Genomic DNA, 26,839 nt, shown 5'->3' with positions numbered 1-26,839 from the left:
TGGATGAAGCGTCGTCTCACGCGGTCTGCACGTCCAGCACGAACGCTGGTCCAACTGAGGCGCCAGGTGGAAATGGCATGGCAAGCCGTTCCACAGGACTACATCCAGCATCTCTACGATCGTCTCCATGGGAGAATAGCAGCCTGCATTGCTGCGAAAGGTGGATATACACTGTACTAGTGCCGACATTGTGCATGCTCTGTTGCCTGTGTCTATGTGCCTGTGGTTCTGTCAGTGTGATCATGTGATGTATCTGACCCCAGGAATGTGTCAATAAAGTTTCCCCTTCCTGGGACAATGAATTCACGGTGTTCTTATTTCAATTTCCAGGAGTGTATTATTCATTACGATGATTCAAGTGTCTTTTCGAAGTAGATTACAAGTTTTCTACTTACAGAGCGCAATTCAGGTTGTGAAAAATTTTGATGTTCATTTACCGTGGTTGATCATCTTTTCTCTTCCCGTTTATAATTTTCCCAGTTGTGATCAGCTTTTTGAATGTGAAGTCCACAATGAGTACACATTTGTTTATTTGACTCACAAAACAGATGTCAATATTTGTTTCAGATAAGCGTTACGTAGGGATTTATCGCAAACGGGCTCCCAGCTTGCTAGTCATCGATCCAGAACTCATTCGTCAAGTATTCGTCAAAGACTTCGATTTCTTCATGGACCGAGAACGTCTCTCCTTCAAGGAACCGGTACTGGAGAATCAACTGTTCTTCATGAAGGGCGAAAGATGGCGGCATTTGCGCAACAAACTCAGTCCCTTATTCACCAGTGGGAAGCTCAAGAATATGTTTCAGGTAAGTGTTTATTGCAAAGATGAAGCTACTTATAGTCTAGGAGAACAGTTCCGGGAACTTTGCTATCGACGATGCTCATTACAGCCTTGTGTTCACCAAACTGTAAACTGGAAACAAGAATACGTTAACCTTAGAGTAGCATTTGACATTCGCTGGAGAGAAGTAGTAGGTATTAAGCTATTGGAAGTACCGAAGCCAAAAACTGTTGTGTCATGGGCAAATAGTACATTGCAAAATGGTTCTGTTGAAACCGAGGAATTAACCAGTAATCCTTCATGCGCCGATAGCTCACATTGAGAGCTTTTCCAGTTTTATTTCATGCATTTGTGATCAGGTTAATTTCACTGTGTTTTACTTTTCGTTAGCGTATACAAAAGCTGAGCTGTGAGGTGCCTAATGAGCTCTATAGCATTTTCTGCAAGTCAATTAAGAGAAGTATCAGGCTCCACACTTCTTCCATTACAGTGGTCAAGCTGTTGTACAGTAACTTACATGAAAGCTGACACACCTCAGCAATTCAATCACGTTGCAAATGGTTTTAACATCCGTTATTCAGTGTATAATCTTCCCCCTACAAATGTTAACACTGTGTCCACTGTAGTGACCTCTTTTCCAATGAAACTTCTGTTCATGGATCTGAACGTAACAGAAAAGATTTCAAAGTTCTGTAAATTGTAGTGACCTGGCGTCATCAGTCTAAGTAACTGTCTCAGCACCGTGAAAGACGAGGAATCAGAATTTTGATTAGGTCCTGTTGACTGAAATGAGCTGCTACTATACGTGACTCGGCTATCCAAGATCAGGCAGACTATGAAGCAAAGTTTTCTGTAACTCCATCTTCTGTAGATGGAATTGGACTGCGGCTGGTCGAAGACTTGAAGAAAATAGATACCGACAGCCGTAATTTTATTTAACAACTTTATTTAGCTACCAGTCCACCTGCTTAGCTGGGTGGTAACGTGCTTGCCTCCCATGCAAGCGGGCTCGGGTTCGAATCCCGGCCGGGTTGGAGATTTTCTCCGCTCGTGGACTGGGTGCTGTGTTGTCCTCACCATCATTTCATCCTCATCGCCGGCCCCCAAGTCGCCCAATGTGGCGTCGAATGAAATAAGAATTGCACTTGGCGGCCGAACGTCCCCGAATGGGGCCTCCCAGCCAACGATGCCATACGCTCATTTCCATTTAGCTACCAGTTTCACTGGCACTGTCCTCAGGCCCATAGAGACGTAACTACTACAAAGTCATCTAATCGTATGTTCAATTGTAGCTTGCGAAGGGTCCACGTCTGCCGAGAAGGTCTACGGAGTCCAGCTGGACATAGTAGTCCCTATAATGGCGCAAACGATTAGATGACTTATCTAGCTACGTGTGTAGGGGCCCAAGGATGGGGTGAATGAGGCACCGAAACTGGTGGCTAAATAAAATTATTAAATAAAATTACAACTGTTGGTATATATTTTCTTCAAGATCAAGCGAAGTAGTTGAAATTTCACGAGTGATGTCAGTTACTTTACTAACTACGTTAACGTTGCTCGGAAAAAGATTCAAATGGCTCAAATGGCTCTGAGCACTATGGAACTTAACATCTGAGGTCATCAGTCCCCTAGAACTTAGAACTACTTAAACCTAACTAACCTAAGGACATCGCACACATCCATGCCCGAGGCAGGATTCGAACCCGCGAGCGTAGCAGCAACTCGGTTCCGGGCTGAAGCGCCTAGAACGGCTCGGCCACAGCGGCCGGGTCGGAATAAGAAAACCACAGTCGTTACAAAGTCCTGTGGTCACATCGCTAGGCGATCTACAAATGCACAAGCCAAATAATTCAATCGTGTCAGTAATACATTCTTCAGTCAAAAAATGAACAATAGATGAAACTATCCTAAAACACAGGGTGTTTGTTTTAACTTGAGACAACTAAGAATTCCGAAAGTGATGCATCATACGAAAAAAAAATGTTCTACGTGAAAAGTTGATATTAGTAAAGGGGACATTTTTCTGTACTGCACTTAGCCGCCTACTAACCAACCTGCCCGCACGGACAAGGTCAATTTTGTATTTCCTGGTGAGAAACACCCATTTTTATTGCATATTCGGATTCTATGTCAAAAAGTACGTACTGTTTCCTCAAACCATCGCTCTCATTCGTGGTGGACGGCGCTGTAGTCGACAAACATAACCTTTGTGTTCTAACGATCGATTTTACGTTCGAAATTTACTTTAGTGTTGCGAATTTCATTTTGCACCTTCTAAGTGTCCTGCCAATGAATCACAGCCTTTGGTTTGCTCTACCCGCAATATTATCTATGTGATCGTTCCAATTTAGGGTATCTGTAACTGTAATGTCTAAGGATTTAGTTGAATTTCGACTGAAGATTTGTGTGAGTTATCGCGTAATCGAAATTTAGCTGATTTCTCGTAGTACTCATGTGAATAACTTCACACTTTTCTTTATTCAGGGTCAATTGCCACTTTTCGCACGACACAGATATCTTATCTAAATCATTTTGCAATTCGTTTTGGTCATCTGATGACTTTACAAGACAGTCAATGACAGCATCATCTGCAAACAATCTAATAGGGCTACTCACATTGTCTCCTCTGTCGTTAATATAGATCAGGAACAACAGAGGGCCTATAACACTTCCTTAGGGAACGCCGGATATTACTTCTGTTTTACTCGATGACTTTCCGTCTCTTGCTATGAACTGTTACCTTTCTGACAGGAAATCACGAATCCAGTCGCACAACTGAGGCGATGTTCCACAGGCACGCAGTTTGGTTGACGCTTGTGAGGAACGGTGTCGAAAGCCTTCCGGAAATCTAAAAATATGGAATCAATTGACATCCCCTGTCGATAGCACTCATTACTTCATGAGTATAGAGAGCTACATAGTTGTGTTTCACAAGAACGAGCTACATAGTTGTGTTTCACAAGAACGATGTTTTCTGAATACGTGCAATGTGTCAATAACTCGTTTTCTTCTAGGTAATTTATAATGTTCGAACACATTATGTGCTCCAAACTAAAACTAAACTTAAGTCCGTCCTAACAGATCACGGAAGACCCTAACGGTACTGACCGACCGCCGTGTCATCCTCAGACTACAGGCGTCATTGGATGCGGATATCGAGGGGCATGTGGTCGGCACACCGCACTCCCAGCCGTTTTCAATGTTCGAGACCGGAGCCGCTACTTCTTAGTCAGATAGCTCCTCAATTGGCCTCACAAGGGCTGAGTGCAGCCCGCTTGCCAACAGCGCTCGGCATACCGGACGGTGACCCATCCAAGTGCTAGCCAAGCCCGACAGCGCTTAACTTCGGCGATCTGACGGGAACAGGTGTTATCACTGCGGCAAGGCCGTTGGCATTATACGTTCCAAAACCCAACTACAAATCGACGTTAGTGATATGGGCCTATAATTCAGCGGATTACTCCTATTTCCCTTTGTGGGTATTTGTGAGACTTGAGCAATTTTCCAGACTTTAGGTACGGAGCTTTCTGTGAACGAACGATTGTATATAATTGCTAAATATAGAGCTATTCTATCAGCGTACTCTGAAAGGAACCTGACTGTTATACAATCTGGACCGGATCCCTTGCCTTTAATAAGTGATTTAAGCTGCTTTGCTACGCCGAGGGTATCTACTTCTACGTTTCTCATCTTGGCAGTTGCTCTTGATTGGAATTCAGGAATATTTATTTCGTCTTCTTTGGTGAAGGAGTTTCGGAAAACTCTGCTTTAGTGGCACTGTCATCAGTGACTCCCGGCCGGAGTGGCCGAGCGGTTCTAGGCGCTTCAGTCTGGAACGCGCGACTGCTACGGTCGCAGGTTCGAATCCTGCCTCGGGCATGGATGTGTGTGATGTCCTTAGGTTAGTTAGGTTTAAGTAGTTCTAACTTCTAGGGGACTGATGATCTCAGCTGTTAAGTCCCATAGTGCTCACAGCCATTAGAACCATTTCATCGGTGACTTCACCGTTGTTATGGCGCAGTGAAGGTATTGATTGCGTCTTGCCACAGGTGTGGTTTATGTATGACCACTATCTCTTTGGGTTTTCTGCCAGATTCTGAGACAGAGTTTCGTTGTAGAAATTATTAAAAGCATCTCGCATTGAAGCACTCGCTATATTTCTAACTTCTGCAAAACTAAGCCAATCTTGGGGATTTTGCGTTCTTTCAAATTTGGCATGCTTTTCTCGCTGCTTCTGCAGCAGCGATCTGATCCGTTTTGTGTACCATAGGGGATCAGTACCATCACTGACCAATTTATGTGGTATACAGGGTGGTCCATTGATAGTGACCGGACCAAATATCTCACGAAATAAGCATCAAACTAAAAAGCTACAAAGTACGAAACTCGTCTACCTTGAAGGGGGAAACCAGATGGCGCTATAGTTGACCCGTAAGATGGCGCTGCCATAGGTCAAACTGATATCAACTACGTATTTTAAAATAGGAACCCCCATTTTTATTACATATTCGTGTAGTACTTAAAGAAATATGAATGTTTTAGTTGGACCACTTTTTTCGCTTTTGTGACAGATGGCGCTGTAATAGTCACAAACGTATAAGTACGTAGTATCACGTAACATTCCGCCAGTGTGGACGGTATTTGCTTCGTGATACATTACCCGTGTTGAAATGGACCGTTTACCAATTGCGGAAAAGGTCGATATCGTGTTGATGTACGGCTATTGTGATCAAAATGGCCAACGGGCGTGTGCTATGCATGCTGCTCGGTATCCTGGACGACATCATCCAAGTGTCCGGACCGTTGGACGGATAGTTACGTTATTTAAGGAAACAGGAAATGTTCAGCCACATGTGAAACGTCAACCACGACCTGCAACAAATGATGATGCCCAAGTAGTTGATTTAGCTGCTGTCGCAGCTAATCCGCACATCAGTAGCAGACAAATTGCGCGAGAATCGGGAACCTCAAAAACGTCGCTTTTGAGAATGCTACATCAACATCGATTGCACCCATACCATATTTATATGCACCAGGAATTGCATGGCGACGACTTTGAACGTCGTGTACAGTTCTGCCACTGGGCACAAGAGAAATTACAGGACGATGACAGATTTTTGCACGCGTTCTATTTAGCGACGAAGCGTCATTCACCAACAGCGGTAACGTAAACCGGCATAATATGTACTATTGGACAACGGAAAATCCACGATGGCTGCGACAAGTGGAACATCAGCGACCTTGGCGGGTTAATGTATGGTGCGGCGTTATGGGAGGAAGGATAATTGGCCCCCATTTGATCGATGGCAATCTAAATGGTGCAATGTATGCTGATTTCCTACGTAATGTTCTACCGATGTTACTACAAGATGTTTCACTGTATGACAGAATGGCGATGTATTTCCAACATGGTGGATGTCTGGCACATAGCTCGTGTGCGGTTGAAACGGTACTGAGTAGCATATTTCATGACAGGTGGATCGGTCGTCGAAGCACCATACCATGCCCCGCACGTTCACCGGATCTGACGTCCCCGAATTTCTTTCTGTGGGTAAAGTTGAAGGATATTTCTATCGTGATCCACCGACAACGCCTGACTACATGCGTCAGCGAATTGTCAATGCATGTCTAACATTCTGCGTGGTGTCTGTTAGTTCTAAGTCATGTCTCCCTACCACTTTCGCGCAACGACGCCCTGAGCGTGTTTTTTAGGGAATTGACTAGTTTGAACCTGGGACCTGTTGCTGGTAAGGAGACGCCAGACCACACATGACATGTAGAGTTCAGAAGGGTTCAGTGAGACTAGCGATGATATAACCAAATACTTAATGATTTCAGCGTCAGCTCCACTGCACTCCCTGTAAAATAATCTTAATACTAACTAAATTTAGTGGAAGGGGTTCAAGGCTTTCCTATTTTTAGTTAGCTGGTAAAATAACGTCGAAAAAGCAGTTAAGTTTACCATTGGAAATTTTATTCTACTCACAAAACATTGTTTATAAATTGCACTATTGATAAAAGGAAATATTTTAATACAGGATGATAAAAACCAACTGCGTTCAACAAGAATGTGAACGAATATTCCCTGAATGGGTTTCCAAGTTCTACAATGCATCGAAGGATGACCTATGCCATATCACATCTATAATCTAGGTTTAAAATAAGTTTCACAAGAGAGAAAACTATCAAAATGGTCTACAGTGACCCTCAATTGTCTTTAATTACTTATCTAACTTGTCGTAAATTACAGTGGCTGATGTGGCTTTTCAATAATTATATAACAGAAAAATCATCGCGTTTCAGATTTTAACGTAAGTAGCAAATGTGAATACCATGAGCTTTAATTGACGATCGACAGTAGTATTACGCAAAACTGGGATATAACAGATGAGACTTCTGCAGTTCTGAGTGAAGCTTTATGCGCTGTTATGCGGCATCGCGTGCGTTCATTACCTTGTCGTTGGTTAGGCAGCTTCAGGGGCAGCGGGCGGCGCAGCTCCACCTTCGCCGTCTCGGAAGCAACTCCCCCCTAACTTCTCGTTACTACAATTTACCGAAGTTGGTTTAAAAAAAAAACTATCTGGCTGTGTTTTCATCTGACCAATCAGGGTCTCAATGTTAACCTTAAGTTCCGCCTACAAAAGTTCTGTCTATCCAATGAGAAACGTTATACTTTTCGTGGTGGGGCAATGTTTTTAAAGTTTGCAACGTAACAGAGACGCGAAAAAGTCTGACGCTAAAACTTGCAGCTGGCGTGGCCCTTTTAGTGTTATCGTAAGATCTATACTGTTCTTCTGGAGGGCTCTATCATTTAACATGGGCTGGGGGGTGGTCCTGTCGGTTACTTTTAGTGGTGGGGCAATGTTTTTAAAGTTTGCAACGTAACAGAGACGCGAAAAAGTCTCATGCTAAAACTTGCGGCTGGTGTGGCCCTTTTAGTGTTATCGTAAGATCTATACTGTTCTTCTGGAGGGCTCTAGCTTTTAACGTGGGCTGGGGGGTGGTCCTCTTGGTTAGCTGGCGACGTGGGTGTCCGTCCCTTATCGTAGGGCCTTCTAGCTTAACACGGTTCTGCTCTCGGCTTCTGTTCTCGTTTCTCCCCTCGGAACTGCGTCTGTCTCACGGTGGGAAGGTATGACATGCATTTAGGCATTCTTGTGTTAGTCTGTGGTATTCCATTTGCTCACTCGTTACTCGTATTACTTTGGTTAATTTAATGTCAGGATTTATTCGGAGCTATGTGACATACTACTGGATTTGCTTATCATGTCAGGGTTTTCATGGAAGGTGTTGGATTTGCCTGACACCTTACACATGTGCGAACTTTACGGAAGGCGAACTACTCGCTGTTGAGAGGAATGACGTTACACGTATTGCCAAAAGCATTGAGGTTGACGGACATCATTTTGAGCTTTTATTGGATTAATGTGGTATTTACAGGTAATCACGCTGTGACAGCATGCGTTCTCAGAAATGGTAAGTTCACAAAGGTACATGTATCACATTGGAACAACCGAAATAAAATGTTTAAACGTACTTTTTTTTTTTTTTTTTTTTCTTTATTGAATTTCAATTCCCCCCGAAGGGGGCGGGCTGGCAGCAGCTTAGGACGCCGCTCTGCAGCCTACAGGTTTTCTGACAAAGAGCAGGAGAATAAATAATAATAAAAAACAGGCGATAAAATCGGGGACTCATTGAGTAACAAGGTGAAAAGAAAATGGGGAAATGAAAACAAACAACAGAGGGATGATGAAGCGAATAAAAATACATACGGAGCAGACAGGGGAAACAATAGACAATTAAAAAAACACGGCGACAGTCTGGATTCTGTTCGCAAAGTATATAAAACGCACACCCAGCGACAGCATGGTTTCTGTTCGCAACACAACACTGAATAGTCACTAGGACACAGCACGAAAAAGTCGGCAAAGGTGACACCACAGTCGAGAGCACGTGGGGGGAAACTGAACAGGAGATGGGAAAACAAAAAGGGGGGGAAAGGAGAGTAAAAGCGAAGGGGGGGGGGGGAACCGGGAAAGGAGCTGATGGAGGATGAGGACCCATAAGAGGGGTGGGGGGCAGACGCGACAGGGAGGGGGGGGGGGGGTAGGCAGAGGAGGGGAATACAAAAGGACTGGGGGGGAGAAGGGAGGTAGGGAGAGGTGTAGTGGGGAGGAAACAGGACGGAAGGGGGGGGAAGAGGGAGCCCAGGGAAAGGACAGAGGAAAGGAGGGGGAGGGAGGATCAGAGTTGATAGGAAGGATAAATGGAGGGAGAGAGGGCATCATCCGGGAGGGGGAGTTGACGGAAGCCACCTTGGGAAAGGAGATGGAGGGTGTAGAGATGGAGGGTAGGGGGGACACAACGGTGAAGACGGGGCAGGGGGCGAGGATGGGAGAGGAGAGGAGCAACCAGGGGGTGAGGGGGTTCAAGACGGCGGGAGGTGTAGAGGATGCGGATATGTTCGAGGAAGAGGAGCAGATGGGGGAAAGGAATGAGATCATAGAGGAGCCGCGTGGGGGACGGGAGGCGGATACGGAAGGCGAGGCGGAGTGCATGACGCTCAAGGATCTGGAGGGACTGATAGAATTTGGGGGGGGCAGATATCCAGGCAGGACTGGCATAACAGAGGATGGGACGGATTAAGGATTTGTAGGTGTGGAGGATGGTAGAGGGGTGCAACCCCCATGTCCGGCCAGAGAGGAGTTTGAGGAGGCGGAGGCGGTTGTGGGCTTTGGATTGGATGGATCGGAGATGAGGGATCCAGGTGAGGTGACGGTCAATGGTGAGGCCAAGGTAGGTGAGGGTGGGGGTGAGACGGACAGGACGTGCGCAGACAGTAAGGGAGAAATCCAGGAGCCGGAAGGAGCGAGTGGTACGACCTACGATGATTGCCTGGGTCTTGGAAGGATTGAGTTTCAGGAGCCATTGGTTACACCATGCAGCAAAAAGGTCAAGGTGATTCTGGAGAAGGCGTTGGGACCGTTGGAGGGTAGGAGCGAGGGCGAGGAATTCGGTGTCATCAGCATATTGCAAGAGGTGCACTGGAGGGGGGGGTTGGGGCATATCTGCTGTGTACAGGAGGTAGAGGAGAGGGGAGAGGACAGAGCCCTGGGGCACACCGGCAGAGGGGTAGAAGGTGCGGGAATTGGCATGATGGATGGTAACGTAGGAGGGGCGGCGGGAGAGGAAGGAGGCCACCAGACGGATGTAGTTGATAGGAAGGGCGTAGGTTTGGAGTTTAAACAGGAGACCGGGATGCCAGACACGGTCGTAGGCCTTTTCAAGGTCAAGTGAGACAAAAATGGCGGAGCGACGGGAGTTAAGCTGGAGGGAGAGGAGATGAGTGAGGCGGAGGATTGGTCATCAGCAGAGAAGGAAGGTCGAAAGCCACATTGGGTGTTTGGGAGGAGGTGGTTTTGGTGGAGGTGGAGATGGATGCGCCGGGAAAGGATGGATTCCAAGAGCTTGCTGAACACCGACGTGAGACAGATAGGACGATAGGAAGAGGCATCAGATGGAGGCTGATTGGGTTTGGAGAACATCAGGATACGGGAGGTTTTCCACAGGTCGGGATAGAAGCCAGTGGTTTAAACGTACCTACGTTCTGTATTTTAATTTAAAAAAGCCTACCTGTTACCAATTGTTCGTCTAAAATTGTGGGCCACATGTTTGTGACTATTACAGCGCCATCTATCACAAAGCGAAAAAAGTGGTCCAACTAAAACATTCATATTTCTTTACGTAATACGCGAATATGTAATAAAAAATGGGGGTTCCTATTTTAAAAAACGCAGTTAATATCAGTTTGACCTATGGCAGCGCCATCTAGTGGGCCAACCATAGCGTCATCTGGTTTCCCCCTTCAAGCAAGACAACTTACGTTCTTTGTAGTTTTTTCGTTTGACGCTTATTTCGTGAGATATTTGGTCCGGTCACGATCAATGGACCACCCTGTATAAAGGGCACCAGTGGCAAGACGCAATCAATACCTTCACTGCGCGATAACAACAGTGCCACTAAAGCAGAGTTGTTAAACACCGTTTTCCAAAACTCCTTCACCAAAGAAGACGGAGTAAATATTCCTGAATTCCAATCAAGAACAACTGCCAAGTTGAGAAACATAGAAGTAGATATCCTCGGTGTAACGAAGCAGCTTCAATCACTTAATAAAGGCAAGGCCTCCGGTCCAGATTGTATACCAGTCAGGTTCCTCTCAGAGTATGCTGATAAAATAGCTCCATATTTAGCAGTTATATGCAACCACTCGCTCACAGAAAGATCCGTACCTAAAGACTGGAAAATTGCTCAAGTCACACCAATACCCAAAAAGGGAAGTAGACGTAATCCGCTGAATTACAGGCTTATATCACTAACGTCGATTTTCAGCAGGGTTTTGGAACATATACTGTGTTCGAACATTATGAAGTACCTCGAAGAAAACGATTCATTGACACATAGTCAGCATGGTTTCAGAAAATATCGTTCTTGTGAAACACAACCAGCTCTTTATACTCATTAAGTAATAAGTGCTATCGACAAGGGATGTCAAATTGACTCCATATTTTTAGATTTCGAGAAGGCATTCGACACCGTTCCTCACACGCTTCTTCTAACCAAACTGGGTGCCTACGGAGTATCGCCTCAGTTGTGCGACTGGATTCGTCATTTCCTGTCAGAAAGGCCACAGTTTATAGTAATAGACGTAAAGTCATCGATTAAAACAAAAGTAATATCCGGCGTTCCCCAATGAAGTATTACAGGCCCTCTATTGTTCCTGATCTATATTAACGACATAGGAGACAATCTCAGTAGCCGTCTTAGATTGTTTGCAGATGATGCTGTCATTGAGTGTCTTGTAAAGTCATCAGATGATGATAACGACTTGCAAAATGATTTAGATATCTGTATAGTGCGAAAAGTGGCAATTGACCCTGTGTAAGGAAAAGTGTTAAGTTATTCACATGAGTACTAAAAGAAATCAGCTAAATTTCGATTACACGATAAGTCACACTAATCCGAAGGCTATAAATTCAACTAAATACTTAGGGATTACAATTACAAATAACCTAAATTAGAACGATCGCATACATAATATTGTGGGTAGAGCAAACCACAGACTGCGATTCATTGGCAGATTACTTAGAAAGTGCAACAGGTCTACTAAAGAGACTGCTTACACCACGCTTGTCCGCCTTATTCTGGAGTATTGCTGTGCGGTGTGGGATCCGCATCAGGTGGGACTGACGGATGACATCGAAAAAGTACAAAGAAGGGCAGCTCGTTTTGTATTATCACGAAATAGGCGAGACACGTGAATTGGAGTGGCAATCATTAAAGCAAAGGCGTTTTTCGTTGCGACGGGATCTTCTCATGAAATTCCAATCACCAGTTTTCTCCTCCGATTGCGAAAACATTCTGTTACCACCCACCTACGCAGGGAGAAATGATCATCACGTTAAAATAAGAGAAATCAGGGCTCGCACAGAAAAATTGAAGTGCTCGTTTTTCCTGCGTGCCGTTCGAGAGTGGAACGGTCGAGAGACAGCTTGAAAGTGGTTCATTGAACCCTCTGCCAAGGACTTTATTGTGAATAGCAGAGTAATCACGTAGATGTAGCTGTAGAGATACACCTTACGGAAAATCCAAAAGCCTATATTCATTTCTCTATAAACGGATTTTTTTAAATAACAGCCAGCAATCTGAACAATGAATAATAGCTCCTTTCAGTAATGTGCCCCGTATTGCATCTAGAACAAATTACACGATACATCTTTACAATCTCGAACAACGTTTTGAATGCCCATCTCACTTTTACAATCGCAGTAATTGTATATCATTGTTATACCTCTAAACTAAAGAACATTATACATTTTTAGAACGTGGCCAGTGAGACGTAATTAAACTGTAGCTAATTCTCTTCTCTCTCTCTGTCTCTCAAGTTTTTATTGCTCACAGCCAGATGGTATTCTCATTGTTTTCTCGGATCGTCTCTTTCTCTAGAGTGTTCAACAGCAGCTTTTTTTATATATAAGAACAAAAAATCAATAATTAAACTCCACTCCTGTCATTCCTACCTATGTTATAAAATAAAACATTTAATTTAAGCTATAATGTCTCTTGTGCACTGACAAGATATCTGTTACTCTGATGGAAAAATACATGCACATTACAACTGAAACTCAGTAATCTTTACCAGAAGAAGAACAACTCACGCCGTAAAATGTTGCCTCACAATAGTTTAGATTTTCACTTCATTGTGTTTTAAGGACCAAAGTGATTTCTGTTGGAATTCTACATATGACAGACCTGGGTACGAATTTTTGTCAAACCCAATCCAGCGTGACTGACATAACATCTTTACCTCCAGTGTAACTCTTTGGTTAATTCCCAAGATAAAAATCAAATTCTGTGTGGCACTGAGAATGGGGTGAGCATTCACAGGGCTGACTCAACTTCTCCACTAACCAGGCAATTGGTCATTAAGCAAATACTGGACTTAGGGTCCATTTTCCTCACTCAGCCTATAGTGTAAGACTTTTTACGAATTTTTTGGCAAAACTAATGAATAAATCAACGTAGATCTTTTTGTACATTGTCTATTGACTCTTGGACAACATTTTCTAATTTTTTAAGAAGAAATTCAGGCATCATGAAACACCCCCCCATCGGAGGAGTTAAAGTTGCCCTGTCCATCTGAAGTGTGTCCATGACGGAAGTCCTGCAGTCTGCAAATCTTATTTGAAATAAGAAAACTAACAATTTTCTTAATTTTTAGGCTATTGTGCAGGAGGTAGTACCACAGTTTTCTGAAATATGATAAAATGAAAAACGGCAGACGCCTGAAACAAAGATGTGGTACTGAAATATGTTTTTGGTCTGTATTCTGCAACAGCTAATGAATAAATTAAAATAAAAAAGTTGGCCTATTACTACTTGAGGACATGCCTGAGGAGTAACTCACCAAGTTTCAGAAAGGTGAGCGTCTTAGATTCGTAATCAAAATGTCTTCGTCTCGGTTTCGAATCCCGCCGCTACTTCAATTTTGATTAATAATCAGCATTGGCGGCCGAAGACTTCCTGCATAAAAAGTCACACTCATTCTGGCAAATGTCTTGTCAAAGAGGGCTGAGGAGCGGACAGAGGTACAGGGCACTCTCTTGTCCTAGGGGTGGGAAACTGCCCCTAAAGGCGGAAGAATCAGCATAGATCAACGGCGTGAGGATGCAGAAGGCAATGGAAACCACTGCATTACAGACAAGTAACGTGTATCCACAGAACATGTGACCTGCAATTGAAGAAGTGTCATGATGATCTCTCCATTGGCAAAAGATTCCGGAATAGTCCCCCATTCTGATCTCTGGGAGGGGACTGCTAAGGGGGAGGTTACCATGAAAGAAAGATTGACTAATCAACGGAAGGATAACGTTCTACGAGTCGGGGCGTGGAATGTCAGAATCTTGAACGTGGTAAAGAAACTAGAAAATCTGAAAAGGGAAATGCAAAGGCTCAATCTAGATATAGTAGGGATCAGTTAAAAATGGTTCAAATGGCTCTGAGCACTATACGACTTAACTTCTGAGGTCATCAGTCCCCTAGAACTTAGAACTACTTAAACCTAACTAACCTAAGGACATCACACACATCTATGCCAGAGGCAGGATTCGAACCTGCGACCGTAGCAGTCGCGCGGTTCCAGACTGTAGCGCCTAGAACCACTCGGCCACCGAAGCCGGCATTTCTTCTGTTACCCATGGTTTCTTCGCAGTTACCTTCTTTGTACCCATGTTTGGAGTAAGCTGGTAGAACTTTTAGTGTAGTGCATGTTGGAGGAGGATTTTGCTGAAGAAAATTGTTGTGAATTATTAACCCGATCTAAGGACGTACAGACGCAGCATTTATGGAACAGACAGAATAGAATTGCATTATAGATATGTTTTCAAGGTAATAATTTTTTGCCGGTGCACACTGATACCGTTAGTGATTCTTGCATTAGAACAGTCCACCTCTCCACCTCTGTTTAAGTCATTTCAGCTTAATTCATTTCAATTTGCATAATCGTAAATGCATTGTCTTGTAATACTTTTGTAAAGAAAGTAAAGATTTTGTTTTCCTGTGAGTTTTACCTTCTTATGAAATAAGAGTTTACAATACAGTGTCGTCAGTGTAATGAACAGATTAGAATTTTCATTTCAAATAAGAATTTTCTTTGGTATGAGAAAATCATCCCAATCTTTCTCCCAGCATTTAAGTTTTACTTTAGCATACTTTTGCTGGCCCCATTTCTTCATGCTGGACTGTTGTTGCTGATTGTGCTGTAATATTTCACGTGAGATTCTTTCCATATTTTGTTGGTTCTTCCGCTTCTCATCTCACATTTCCAGTGCGCAAATTCTAAGAATTTTCTTTGTAATTGAAATTTTATTGTGCCAGTGAACAGTGTGTGTTTCATAGTGTTGCTACGTAATTTCAGTGTTTCAATTTTTTGGGGCAGCGCATAGTTTGGTTTTGGTAGTGGTAACAGAGGACAGTAAATTAAGTTTTGAGTAAAAAACAGGCAAACATTTTAGTGCTCATGAACGAACGAACGATCGGGTCAGAGCAAATAACTTTCAAATGCTGTGCTCCACACGTACGTCCTCAGAAATTTCTTCCTCAAATTAAGTTCAAATGGTTCAAATGGCTCTGAGTACTATGGGACTTAACTTCTAAGGTCATGAGTCCCCTAGAATTTAGAACTACTTAAACCTAACTAACCTAACGACATCACACACATCCATGCCCGAGGCAGGATTCGAACCTGCGACCGTAGCGGTCGCGCGGTTCCAGACTGTAGCACCTAGAACCGCTCGGCCACCCCGGCCGGCCTCAAATTAAGTCCAGTGTATTAGTTCGGCACCTAAGTTCGTAGCGTTTTTGTTTTGCATGTTGGTATTCTGGTTGCTATGGGTTTATTTATCGATTCTCATTTATATTTGTAGTTCACTGTTGCTATTTGAGTTTACATATTGTCATCTTTGTATAGTGAGTGAAGTTTAGGACGCTAATGATATGCCAAGTGGAGAAACAGGAATATTTCCGACATATTCTTGTTTTAAAGTTCAATAGAGGGGTGACAGCAACGGAGGCAGCCAGAAGTATGAGAATAATGGCGTTGGACAGGGCACAACGAGAAAATGCTTTTCTCGTTTTAAGCAGGATCATTTTGATACTAGTTACTCTCCACGTTCAGGAAAAGACCTTCGAGGTATGATGTAGGTCATTTAAACGCATTACTCTACGACGACCCACGTCAGTGTACTTAAAATTGGCGAATAGTTCGAAAATCCTGCTGCAATGGTTTTGAGGAGCATGACAGTGAACCCACGTTGATGTTTTGGCCATCAAATTCGGCTTATCTGAATACGACGAAACCCAAGTGGGACGCTATCGGACGCCAGCCCCGTACCCACAAACCCACTGCCGTGATTTACGGCAAGTGTGTGACTTGTGCGCATGCATCTGGTGCCACAACACTCTGGAATCAAGTACTCTTCGAATCTGTGCCCCACAGATACTCTGCCGAATTGCGTTCCAGAAGTGGACCAACACACTTTTCAGTAGGTGGTCATAATACACCACTGGCCACTAAAATTGCTACACCACGAAGGTGACGAGCTACAGACGCGAAATTTAACCGACAGGAAGAAGATGCTGTGATATGCAAATGATTAGCTTTTCAGAGCATTCACACAAGGTTGGCGACGGTGGCGACACCTACAACGTGCTGACATGAGGAAAATTCCAACCGATTTCTCATACACAAACAGCAGTCTACCGGCGTTGCTTGGTGAAACGTTGTTGTGATGCCTCGTGTAAGGAGGAGAAACGCGTACCATCACGTTTCCGACTTTGATAAAGATCGGATTGTAGCGTATCGCGATTGCGGTTTATCGTATCGCGACAATGCTGCTCGCGTTGGTCGAGATCCAATGACTGTTAGCAGAATATGGAATCGGTGGGTTCAGGAGGGTAATACGGAACGCCCTGCTGTATCCCAACGGCCTCGTATCACCAGCAGTCGAGATGACAGGCGTCTTATCCGCATGGCTGTAACGGATCGTGCAGCCACGTCTCGATCCCTGAGTCAACAGATGGGGACGTTTACAAGACAACAACGATCTGCACGAACAGTTCGACGACGTTTGCAGCAGCATGGACTATCAGCTCCGAGACCATGGCTGAGGTTACCCTTGACGCTGCATCAGAGACAGGAGCGCGATGGTGTACTCAACGACGAAGCTGGGTGCACGAATGGCAAAACGTCATTTTTTCGGATGAATCCAGGTTCTGTTTACAGCATCATGATGGTCGCATCCGTGTTTGGCGACATCGCGGTAAACGCACATTGGAAGCGTGTATTCGTCATCGTCATATTGGCGTATCACCCGGCGTGATGGTATGGGGCCGGCCGAAGTGGCCGTGCGGTTCTAGGCGCTACAGTCTGGAACCGAGCGACCGCTACGGTCGCAGGTTCGAATCCTGCCTCGGGCATGGACGTGTGTGATGTCCTTAGGTTAGTTAGGTTTAATTAGTTCTAAGTTCTAGGCGACTGATGACCTCAGAAGTTACGTCGCATAGTGCTCAGAGCCATTTGAACCATTTGATGGTATGGGGTGCCATTGGTTACACATCTCGGTCACCTCTTGTTCGCATTGACGGCATTTTGAACAGTGGACGTTACATTTCAGATGTGTTACGTGTGTTGCAGGTCTTGTACGGGCCTTTCTGGGTACAGAAAATGTTCGACTGCTGCCCTGGCCATCACACTCTCCATATCACTCACCAATTGAAAACGTCTGGTCAATGGTGGCCGAGCAGCTGGCTCGTCACAATACGCCAGTCACTACTCTTGATGAACTGTGGTATCGTGATGAAGCTACATGGGCAACTGTACCTGTACAGGCCATGCAAGCTCTGACTCAATGCCCAGGCGTGTCAAGGCCGTTATTGCGGCCAGAGGTGGTTGGTCTGGGTACTGATTCCTCTGGATCTATGCACCTAAACTGCATGAAAATGTAATGACATGTCAGTTCTAGTATAATATATTTGTCCAATGAATACCCGTTATCATGTGCATTTCTTCTTGGTGTGACAATTTTAATGGCCAGTAGTGTATTTTGGCTCATCAGCGTAAAAGTCGTGACAGTAAATTTACACACGACTTGAGGTATCCTCATTCAAGGACAAGAAAAATTCATTTGTGTGATTGCGTTTTGCCATCTAGTCATCGCGTGGCAGTGTAAGGCGTGTCAGAGCTGCTGAGGCGAGCGTCACAGAGACGAGCGACACAGTCGTCTCGTCCAGGGAGCCTCAGCTGAAGCCCCGTTTGTTCGCAGACGCTGAACGAGTGCGGCACCGAGATGGTGGAGGTGCTGTCCGAAGCGGCGCAGAAGTGCAGCGTCATCGAGTTCCGAGAGGCGTGCGCGCTCTACACGACCGAGGTGATCGGCTCGCTGGCCTTCGGCGTCAAGCTGAACTGCCAGCGGAACCCCGACTGCGACTTCCGGCGCTGGGCGAGGGCGCTCTTCCGCCCACAGCCACCCCAGATCGAGCGAGTCCTTATGGAAACGTTTGCCCCGCACATCTGGAAACTCCTCACGTAAGCCACGCGCGTGCACGACGGAGGCGCTTTTTACATTTTTGCGTTGTTAGTTTTCCAACAGGTTTGATGCAATCTGCCATGACTTCCTCTCTTGCATCCAACTCTTCATCTCATTGTAGCTCTTACACGGAACGCAATTCGTTGCCCTACCGGTTTTACCCTTTGCAACTCCCTTCTAGTACCATGCAAGTAATTGCGTTGTGCCTTAACACGTGCCCTACCATCCTATGTCTTCTTCCAGCCAGCTTCCAGTCAGCGTTTGCCACAAATTCCTTTCTTTGGCGCTTCTACAGAGAACCATTTCTTATCTTATAAGTCCAATTAATTTCATTATCGCTCTATAACACCCTGTAACGAAGCAGGGCTGCCCACTGCTATCCTGTTTTGGTTTTACACTCCTTTAGTAACTTAGTTATGCAATTAACTTTTTTTTTCATTTTCACTACTCAGATTCTGAGTACAGATTCTGCGGCCTTCAGCCTCACAGCACAGAATTCAGAAATAGTTTAAATAAAATTCCCCTAGTAAAAGCCATTATTTCAGTACATCGTAATGTCTATTCTGAAAGTAATGAGCTAATTAGTTTTATTGGAAATGCATCCTATTAAAAGTTATGAACAGTGACATATTGTGCAATACATATTAAGTAAAATTCGAATGAGCTAATAGATCGAATTTAGCTATAAGACTGCATCCAAAAGAAAGCCTAAATTTTACTGATTCCAGCAAAGTGTTTAAATTAACCTGAAATCTATTAGTTAAATAGATATTAAGACTTGAAATCTGTAGCCTGTATGACTTTCAGTGCCAATTGTGGCCAAACTACTGAATAATTCCGAGATCTGTTTTGATACTTTTGCTAACTATATTTTTCTACGTAAAATGACTCCAGTCTCAACTTTGTAAGTGCATTAATTAAGAATTAAGTAAATCTGAATAAGTAAAAATTATTGTTCAAGAGGGCTGCCATGGTTATAAGTCGGGAATTCCCACTGCGGATGCATAAGTTAGTTCTACGTATTTAAATTGATACAGCTCACTCATGTTATTTAAATAATAAAACCCAATAGTTACCTTCAAAACCAATTACAAAGGATCATTTTAACCCTGGGAATTTATAAACTATAATAATTAACAGAAATAGTCAAATATTCAAGCACTCGTCTATATAAGGTCCGAGCTGGTGCAGTTCTCAGTTAGTTCTCGGTCAGACTCTCATGGAGCAAAAGTGCGGCAAGTCGGAGCCGGAATGTGATGTGATAATACTTGAAACAGAAGCTTAACTTTTCCGTTCGGTACCAAAAACGTGCAATTGTATTCGGCTTTGAGCATTTAACGCGTATTGTGAACATTTTTAAAGACTGGAAGTTTTTGACCTACCTAATGTGACGATTATTAAGTTTAAGAGGCCTGGTCACATGAATATTGTGTATGTTAGTGATAACAAATAAATCGCACTGTGGTTGTCATAAGTGTTCAACAATGAATACGGTCTAGACTTTTGGTTTTGGAAAACGTAATCTAGGATCCCGGCTTCTTAATTGCAGTGTGATTTAGGTGAGACGGACGCAGATACCGAGAAGACAATATTGAATAAGCAAAGAAAGGTAGGTCGGGAACACTACGCACTATCTACTGGGTGACATGAACTTTAAGTGGCACTAATACAAGGATTCAGCCCGGCACGTTTCAACCCCAACTCAATTTGCTTTTCTTTCCATTTTTCCCACAGTCCATGATTTATTTCCATACAATGCTGGAACTACATCATCTGACAAATCCTTAATTTTCTTTTCTCTTCTTCTCTAAACTACTTTTACCAGCAGCCTGGATACATATACTATTAAGCTGATTATGTGATAGTCTTATATTCCTCTGCCGTTGTCATCTTCAGAATTGTGAGGATCATACTCTGCCACAAGTTTCGGACACTAAGCTAAATAGTCGTTTGGTTCCCACTTCAGCCACAGATTTCAAAAACACCGAAGGAATGTTATTTATGCCTCCTGCCTTGCTTGCTTGCAAGTCTTCCAAAGCTCTGCCAAATTCTGACGATAACACTGGATCTCCTGTGTCTACCAAATCTACAACCACAGCACTAGCGTTAAGTAAACCCTGAAAGTTGCATCTTGCTACCCCAGCTTCATTTCACAGTATGGCAGTTAGCGATGTGAGGTAGTGGCGTTCTTACCCCGACCTGCGCACTTCGCCCAACACCTCGGCAGCAAAGCAGTGCCTGGTCATGGCGGACTCATGATCAATAGCAGCCGGCCGCTGTGGCCGAGCGGTTCTAGGCGTTTCAGTCTGGAACCGCGCGACCGCTACGGTCGCAGGTTCAAATCCTGCCTCAGGCATGGATGTGTGTGATGTCCTTAGGTTAGTTATTTTTAAGTAGTTCTAAGTTCTAGGAGACTGATGATCTCAGCTGTTAAGTCCCATAGTGCTCAGAGGCATTTGAACCATTTTTGATCAATAGCAGGAGGGATATATAACACCACGTCCAGCAGAAGACAGGAAAATTTCTTCAAACCCAGCGTCAATGTGCAGACAGTCAACTACAAGTGCTACCATACAGGCAGGAGGTGGTACTGTTATCTAAGTCAAGACATCACTAAGGCATCACCAAATCCATCTGCCGGAGTTAGTCACACCAACCAAAGGGGTGGCTGTCAACACCACTGCCGGAATATAGTCTTTGTCGTGGACACCGGCCACATGAGGACTGCTCCAAGAGGCAGACTTCGACCCCCTGCTCGCCGTGGTGTTGGGGGAGGGGGTGGGGACTTTTTATTGCGGTCGATTTCAACACAAAGAGCACGGAATGGAATTCTCGCCAGTGGCCGTCGTTTTTCTCGCGCTGTACAACGAAACGGCGCTGTCACCCTGGGATCATTCGACCCCACCAGCTATCTCAGCAGAGGCCTGCCAGACATGCTCTACACTGCTTGCAAATGATAGAGCACAGCAATCAGTCGTCCTTTTCTTTCAGGTTTTATTAAGGAAATATAGTTTTCGGCTAGTTCCTAGCCATTATCAATGCACTAATTCATTGTATCAATGCATCTCCTAGTACATCAGTCCCCTGTTGTGTGGGCTTCTGCCACAGTTCGTTCAAGACTACTCATTCGTAGCATCAATGCATGTCACAGTACGTCCATCCCCTGTTGTTCGGGCTTCTGTTACAGACTACTCTTGAATGAAATGACCCCAGACAACAGGGGACTGACGTACTAGGACATGCATTGATATCATGAAATAGTGCACTGATAATGGCTAGGCACTAGCCAAAATCTAAATTTGCCTGAAAGAAAAGGATGGCTGTTTGCTGGCCTCTATCATTTGAAAGTCATATCACAGTCGTTGACTGCACCCACATTCCTAATGGAAGGTAACTTGATGCTCTACATTGTCCTCCAGTGGGTTGTAGGGCAATTCAAGTCTGCCATGGCGCAAAACATCCTGTCATTGCATCACGCCCCTTTCAATTTCGACGTGAACGTTATCGGTGCAAAGCTGTCAGCTAGCTGCCCAAACTACCGAAACATGGACGGCGAGCGCTCGACTTACCTCACTCCTGATAAAGTTGGGGCCGACACATTACTAGCCTCTCTCAACTGCAGAACACTGAGCAGCACAACAGTCGCGAGACTTCTCAAGCCAACTCCCGTCCCACATACTGGCGGCGTTCACCGAGAAGGACCGGCTGTTCCCTGACTGGCAGCCCACCCACCAATCAGACACGAAACGCTGCCTCAGCCGCGTGTAGCAGGAGGTGCAAGTGGCCGTTGAAGAGCACAGGGACTGAAACTGGTCAGATCTTGTGTGCACAGACAATCCTAATGAAAGCAGCACACGGAGAGTTATCAAAAGTTTTTTGTGTCACCAGCAGCGCATCCCACCACTGCAGGTCTGCCAAGACTTCTTCTGTGAGCCAGATGCCAAGGCCAGCGTGCTGATCGACACATTTGTGGCCAACTTCAAGCCAGTTACTGACACCGTGAAGGAGAATCACCTCCGTCGAGTGGAAGGGCGCCTGCCAGCCTTCTTGGCATCCAGGGCAGAGACAGACATCATTCAACTGAACGCAGAGGAAGAAGTAACTCTGCGACTCTGGTCACTGGAACTCCAGGAGGGCAGGAGACGGTGGTGGGGACAACAACCACCTGCTGAAGAACCGTTCACGAGGGATCCATCAGCCATTAACCGATATCTTCAGTAAGATACATCGGTCGTGAACCTATACCTCCACATGGAAGCATGTGGAAGTAGTGGTTATCTCAAAATCCTACAAGGAACAACATCAGACAGCCAGCTACAGTCTCATCAGCTTCCTCCTGCCCATCTAGAATGTGTTCGAGAGTCTGTACATGAAGAGGCGCATACAACACATCAATCAAGAGGGTACCATACCAGACAAACAGTTTAGATTTCGGAGTGGCCACTCCACCTCTCACCATCTGCTGCTGCTGCTGATGGAACCGGCGATAAGGGCGCTGGAAACAAGTGAGTACCTTAGTACCTTAGAGATGTGCTTCTCGACGTATCCAGGGCATTTGGCTCCATATGGCACGACGGCTTTGTGTGCAAGCTCTTTGAACTCGGGATACTGACGACGCACTGGGTCTTTCTTTGGTCCTACCTCACTAGAAGGGCCTTCCATGTGAGAAGTCGAGTCATCCTCCAGTCGGCTCCTCCTGGAACTGGATCACCAACAACATCACATACCGACAACACGTTGGCCAGACCTGCTGAGAGAATAATTTTCTCTGTAGCTGCCTGAAGACAATTCGCTTCCACATCAGCAGACGCCACTCCTTGTGCGAGAGTAGTTTTGTCCGCAGGAACTGAGGACAAGCAACTCACCATCCGGCAAGTCAGGTAATCATGATATCACAACGTGAGGTGTAGCAGAAATAACATGCTAATGTTTAACCTGCGCACAAGCCGAGCAAGGTATGCTCGACAGATAAGCGACCAGAAGACAATCAGTTATCAGGCCCGCCTGAAGATGGCAACCATGCAGTTTTCCGAAATACCGCACCATTTGGACGACGCCGCCTGGCTGAATATCCAGATCATTTCAAAAAAACCATATTACTGTTTGTTATATAAAACTGGCAACAACTAGAAATTAGCTAATACTACTCGATATCATTCGACTCCTATCGTTTGTACAAATCCTGGCATACAATTCACTGAGTGCCTTCTTATATCACACGATACAGAGCAGTTGCGTCAGCAAACAATAGTATTACTATACTGTTATAGCCTAATCCAAAGTCTGGGGAGTAAGACAGATTGGGAATAGTCTTTCACAGTCTGTTTCTATTGTTCAAAATCACCCCACAGAAATATCACTGTTTTCAGTTTAGACAATGTATCAGTCTAGGAAGGGATTTTCTTTTCACATTCTTCACTCTTGTCACATTCTTCACGGTACCGGTTTCAAAACTAGTTTCAGCATATTTTCATTTATTTTTCAGATACAAAGCAGGTAGGAGGGACATTTTCAAATTCTTCGATGACATGGCAAAGGAAACGCTCCAGCAGCGCCTGAAGAGTGGTACAAAAAGAAACGACTTCATGGACCTGTTCACTCAACTACACACCAAGGGCTCCGTCGATGGGGAGAAGAATGGAGGCGAGGGATGGAGTGAGTGCTGATTGTCTGTTTGCAAATGTGGTGTTGCTACTTAAAAGATGTTGTCCCCATTTCATAATTTACGTAAGCTTAGTATGATTTCTTAAAGCAATGTGATACAAATCGTTACTGTTTACGTCCTTCAAAGAATATTTAGATTTCATCACAACGAGGTGGGGCACTGGTTTTTGGAAATATCTAGAAAACTACAAATCGGAACTACAAAAAGTTGAAATAAAAGTTATTCGTCTCTAAGGGGACATCCATTGACGCTAAACTCGACACTCCTGCCCGACACTCATGGAGCCGGAGGGGCGTTAACTTTGAAATCTTAAATAGGAACCCGCATTATTTTTGCGGGTTCGGATTCTCCGGAAAAAGTACGTAACTTTTGACTTTTGAATTTAACATTTTTTTCGTTGCGTGACAGATGGTACTGTAATCGACAAAAATCAAAATGGACTAAAAACCAATAAAAAATTATAATATCTTAAGAAATATCCCGGGTGATCAAAAAGTCAGTATAAATTTGAAAACTTAATAAACCACGGAATAATGTAGACAGAGAGGTAAAAATTGACACACATACTTGGAATGACGTGGGGTTTTATGAGAACAAAAAAAAATGTCCGGCAGATGGCACTGGACAGCAAAACGTCAGTGACTGCTCATGACAATCGTGTATAAAAGGAGCTGTAATGAGATAGAGAATCAGATGCGCCAGCAGTAGCAGCATGTTGACGGTACCTGAAAAGGCGCTTTAAGTGAAGCTGTATTATCAGAATGGGGAATGTGCTAGTTCAGCGTTACGATCCTATCGCCATAGGAACGGGATTCGAACGGGTAAAGGTCCGTTGACAAATGCAGCTGTGGCGAGAATGATTTCGCAGTTCGAAGCCACGGGTTGTTTAGACGATAGACCCCGCAGTGGCCGACCAAGCACAAGGCGTAATGCTGCAGAGACAGTTCAGGAAGGAGACTGTAGCGGGTTCGTCTATGCACGGGAAAGTCAGCGCTCGTGCAGTCGCTCGTCGCACCGGCATTCCATACACTACTGTTTGGTTGGCACTTAGTCGTACCCTCCGATGCTATCCGTACAAAATCCATCGGCATCTTGAACTGTTACCTGGCGATTTAGTGAAGCGGAGGGCATTTGCGGTGTGGGCGTTTCAAAAGATCGCGGAAGATGACGATTGGTTGAGTAACGTGTTGTGGACCGATGAAGCTCATTTCACGCTCCGAGGGTCTGTCAACGCCCACAACTGCAGAATTTGGGCTACCGAAAATCGTAGAACTGTCTTGGAAACTCCATTGCACGGCGAGAAAGTCACGGATTAGGTTAGATTTACCACATCTACCGTTATCGGGCCTTTTTTCTTACAGGAAATGCGTGATTCTGGTTTTGTAGCTGCTACCGTGACGGGTGAGAGGTACGCCGATATGTTACAGAATCGCATCATCCACAGCCTGGCTGATAAACACCTGCTGGAACGTACGATGTTTATGCAGGATGGCGCTCCACCCCATATTGCTAGACGCGTGAAAGATCTCTTGCGCGCGTCGTTTGGTGATGATCGTGTGCTCAGCCGCCACTTTCGTCATGCTTGGCCTCCCATGTCCCCAGATCTCAGTCCGTGCGATTATTAGCTTTGGGGTTACCTGAAGTCGCAAGTGTATCGTGATCGACCGACATCTCTGGGGATGCTGAAAGACAACATCCGACGCCAATGCCTCACCATAGCTCTGGACATCCTTTCAGTGCTGTTCACAATATTATTCCTGGACTACAGCTATTTTTGAGGAATGATGGTGGACATATTGAGCATTTCCTGTAAAGAACATCATCTTTGCTTTGTCTTACTTTGTTATGCTAATTATTGCCATTCTGATCAGATGAAGCGCCATCTGTCGGACATTTTTTGAACTCTAGTTTTTTGTTTTTTTTTTTTTTTTTTTTGTTCTAATAAAACCCCATGTCATTCCAAGCATGTGTGTCAATTTGTACCTCTCTATTTACATTATCCCGTGATTTGTTCAATTTTCAAATTTATACTGACTTTTTGATCACCTGGTACATCAGATAAGGATCCCAAGATGTTATGAAAGCGGTTATTCTAAAATCTTTAATCAGAAACCTGTTTTAATAGCAACCAAATTTGATTCTCCAGAATATAATACTTTACTTAGTCTGGTGTAATTTCTGTCGCATTTGTTACTAAGATGGAAAGCAGTTGGACCAATTCGTTGGTTTATTCAATGAATCAGAAACTACTTTCTGAGTTACCCAGGAACTGAGAAATAAATTACACCAGTAATATGGACAAAGTAATATATTATATTATGGAGAATCAAGTTTTTTTGCTATAAGAACTGATTTCTCATTAAATTTTTTAGAATGACTGCCTTTCTGATCTCCTGGGTTCCTAAACTGACGCGTATTTCTTGGGGTAATATCATTTTTCAGCGCTTGTAACCCATTTAGATTTTTATCTGCTATAGCGCTGTCCATCACCCAACGAGAAAATGTTATCTGCAAAAGTTACGTATTTTTCCGCGGAGAAACCGAATCCGCTATAAAAAAAAATGGGGGTTCCTATCTAAGACTTCCCTCTAGTCTCCTGAGGGTGGGGTAGCGGGGGGAGGGGGGGGGGGGAGGAGAATTTGATGTCACTGGATGTCTCCCTAAGAGAGCACTCCGTCTCATCATAAATCTCGTACCCTTCATCAGGCCACAAGTGGGACATCAGGACCATCCGACCGCCGTATCATCCTC

General features: G+C 44.5%; 1 protein-coding gene and 1 pseudogene across 1 annotated transcript in view; one reads left to right on the top strand and one right to left on the bottom strand.

Moving 5' to 3' along the window:
• Positions 1 to 682: 682 nt before the first annotated feature.
• LOC124798810 (probable cytochrome P450 6a14) overlaps positions 683 to 26,839 on the top strand; it is a 49,652-nt gene continuing 23,495 nt past the window's right edge. Inside the window, exons 1-3 of the mRNA XM_047262339.1 lie at positions 683 to 806; positions 18,160 to 18,422; positions 23,909 to 24,078. Coding sequence (XP_047118295.1) covers positions 726 to 806; positions 18,160 to 18,422; positions 23,909 to 24,078 — 514 coding nt within the window. The 5' untranslated portion in view covers positions 683 to 725. The remainder of the gene's footprint in view (positions 807 to 18,159; positions 18,423 to 23,908; positions 24,079 to 26,839) is intronic.
• On the bottom strand, positions 4,058 to 4,175 carry LOC124799499 (annotated as a pseudogene).

Source organism: Schistocerca piceifrons, chromosome 5 (genome assembly GCF_021461385.2).
Source record: "Schistocerca piceifrons isolate TAMUIC-IGC-003096 chromosome 5, iqSchPice1.1, whole genome shotgun sequence".
Taxonomy (NCBI): Eukaryota; Metazoa; Arthropoda; class Insecta; order Orthoptera; family Acrididae; genus Schistocerca; species Schistocerca piceifrons.
Note: the sequence above shows the minus strand (reverse complement) of the source record. Positions and strands in the feature narration are given on the sequence as shown.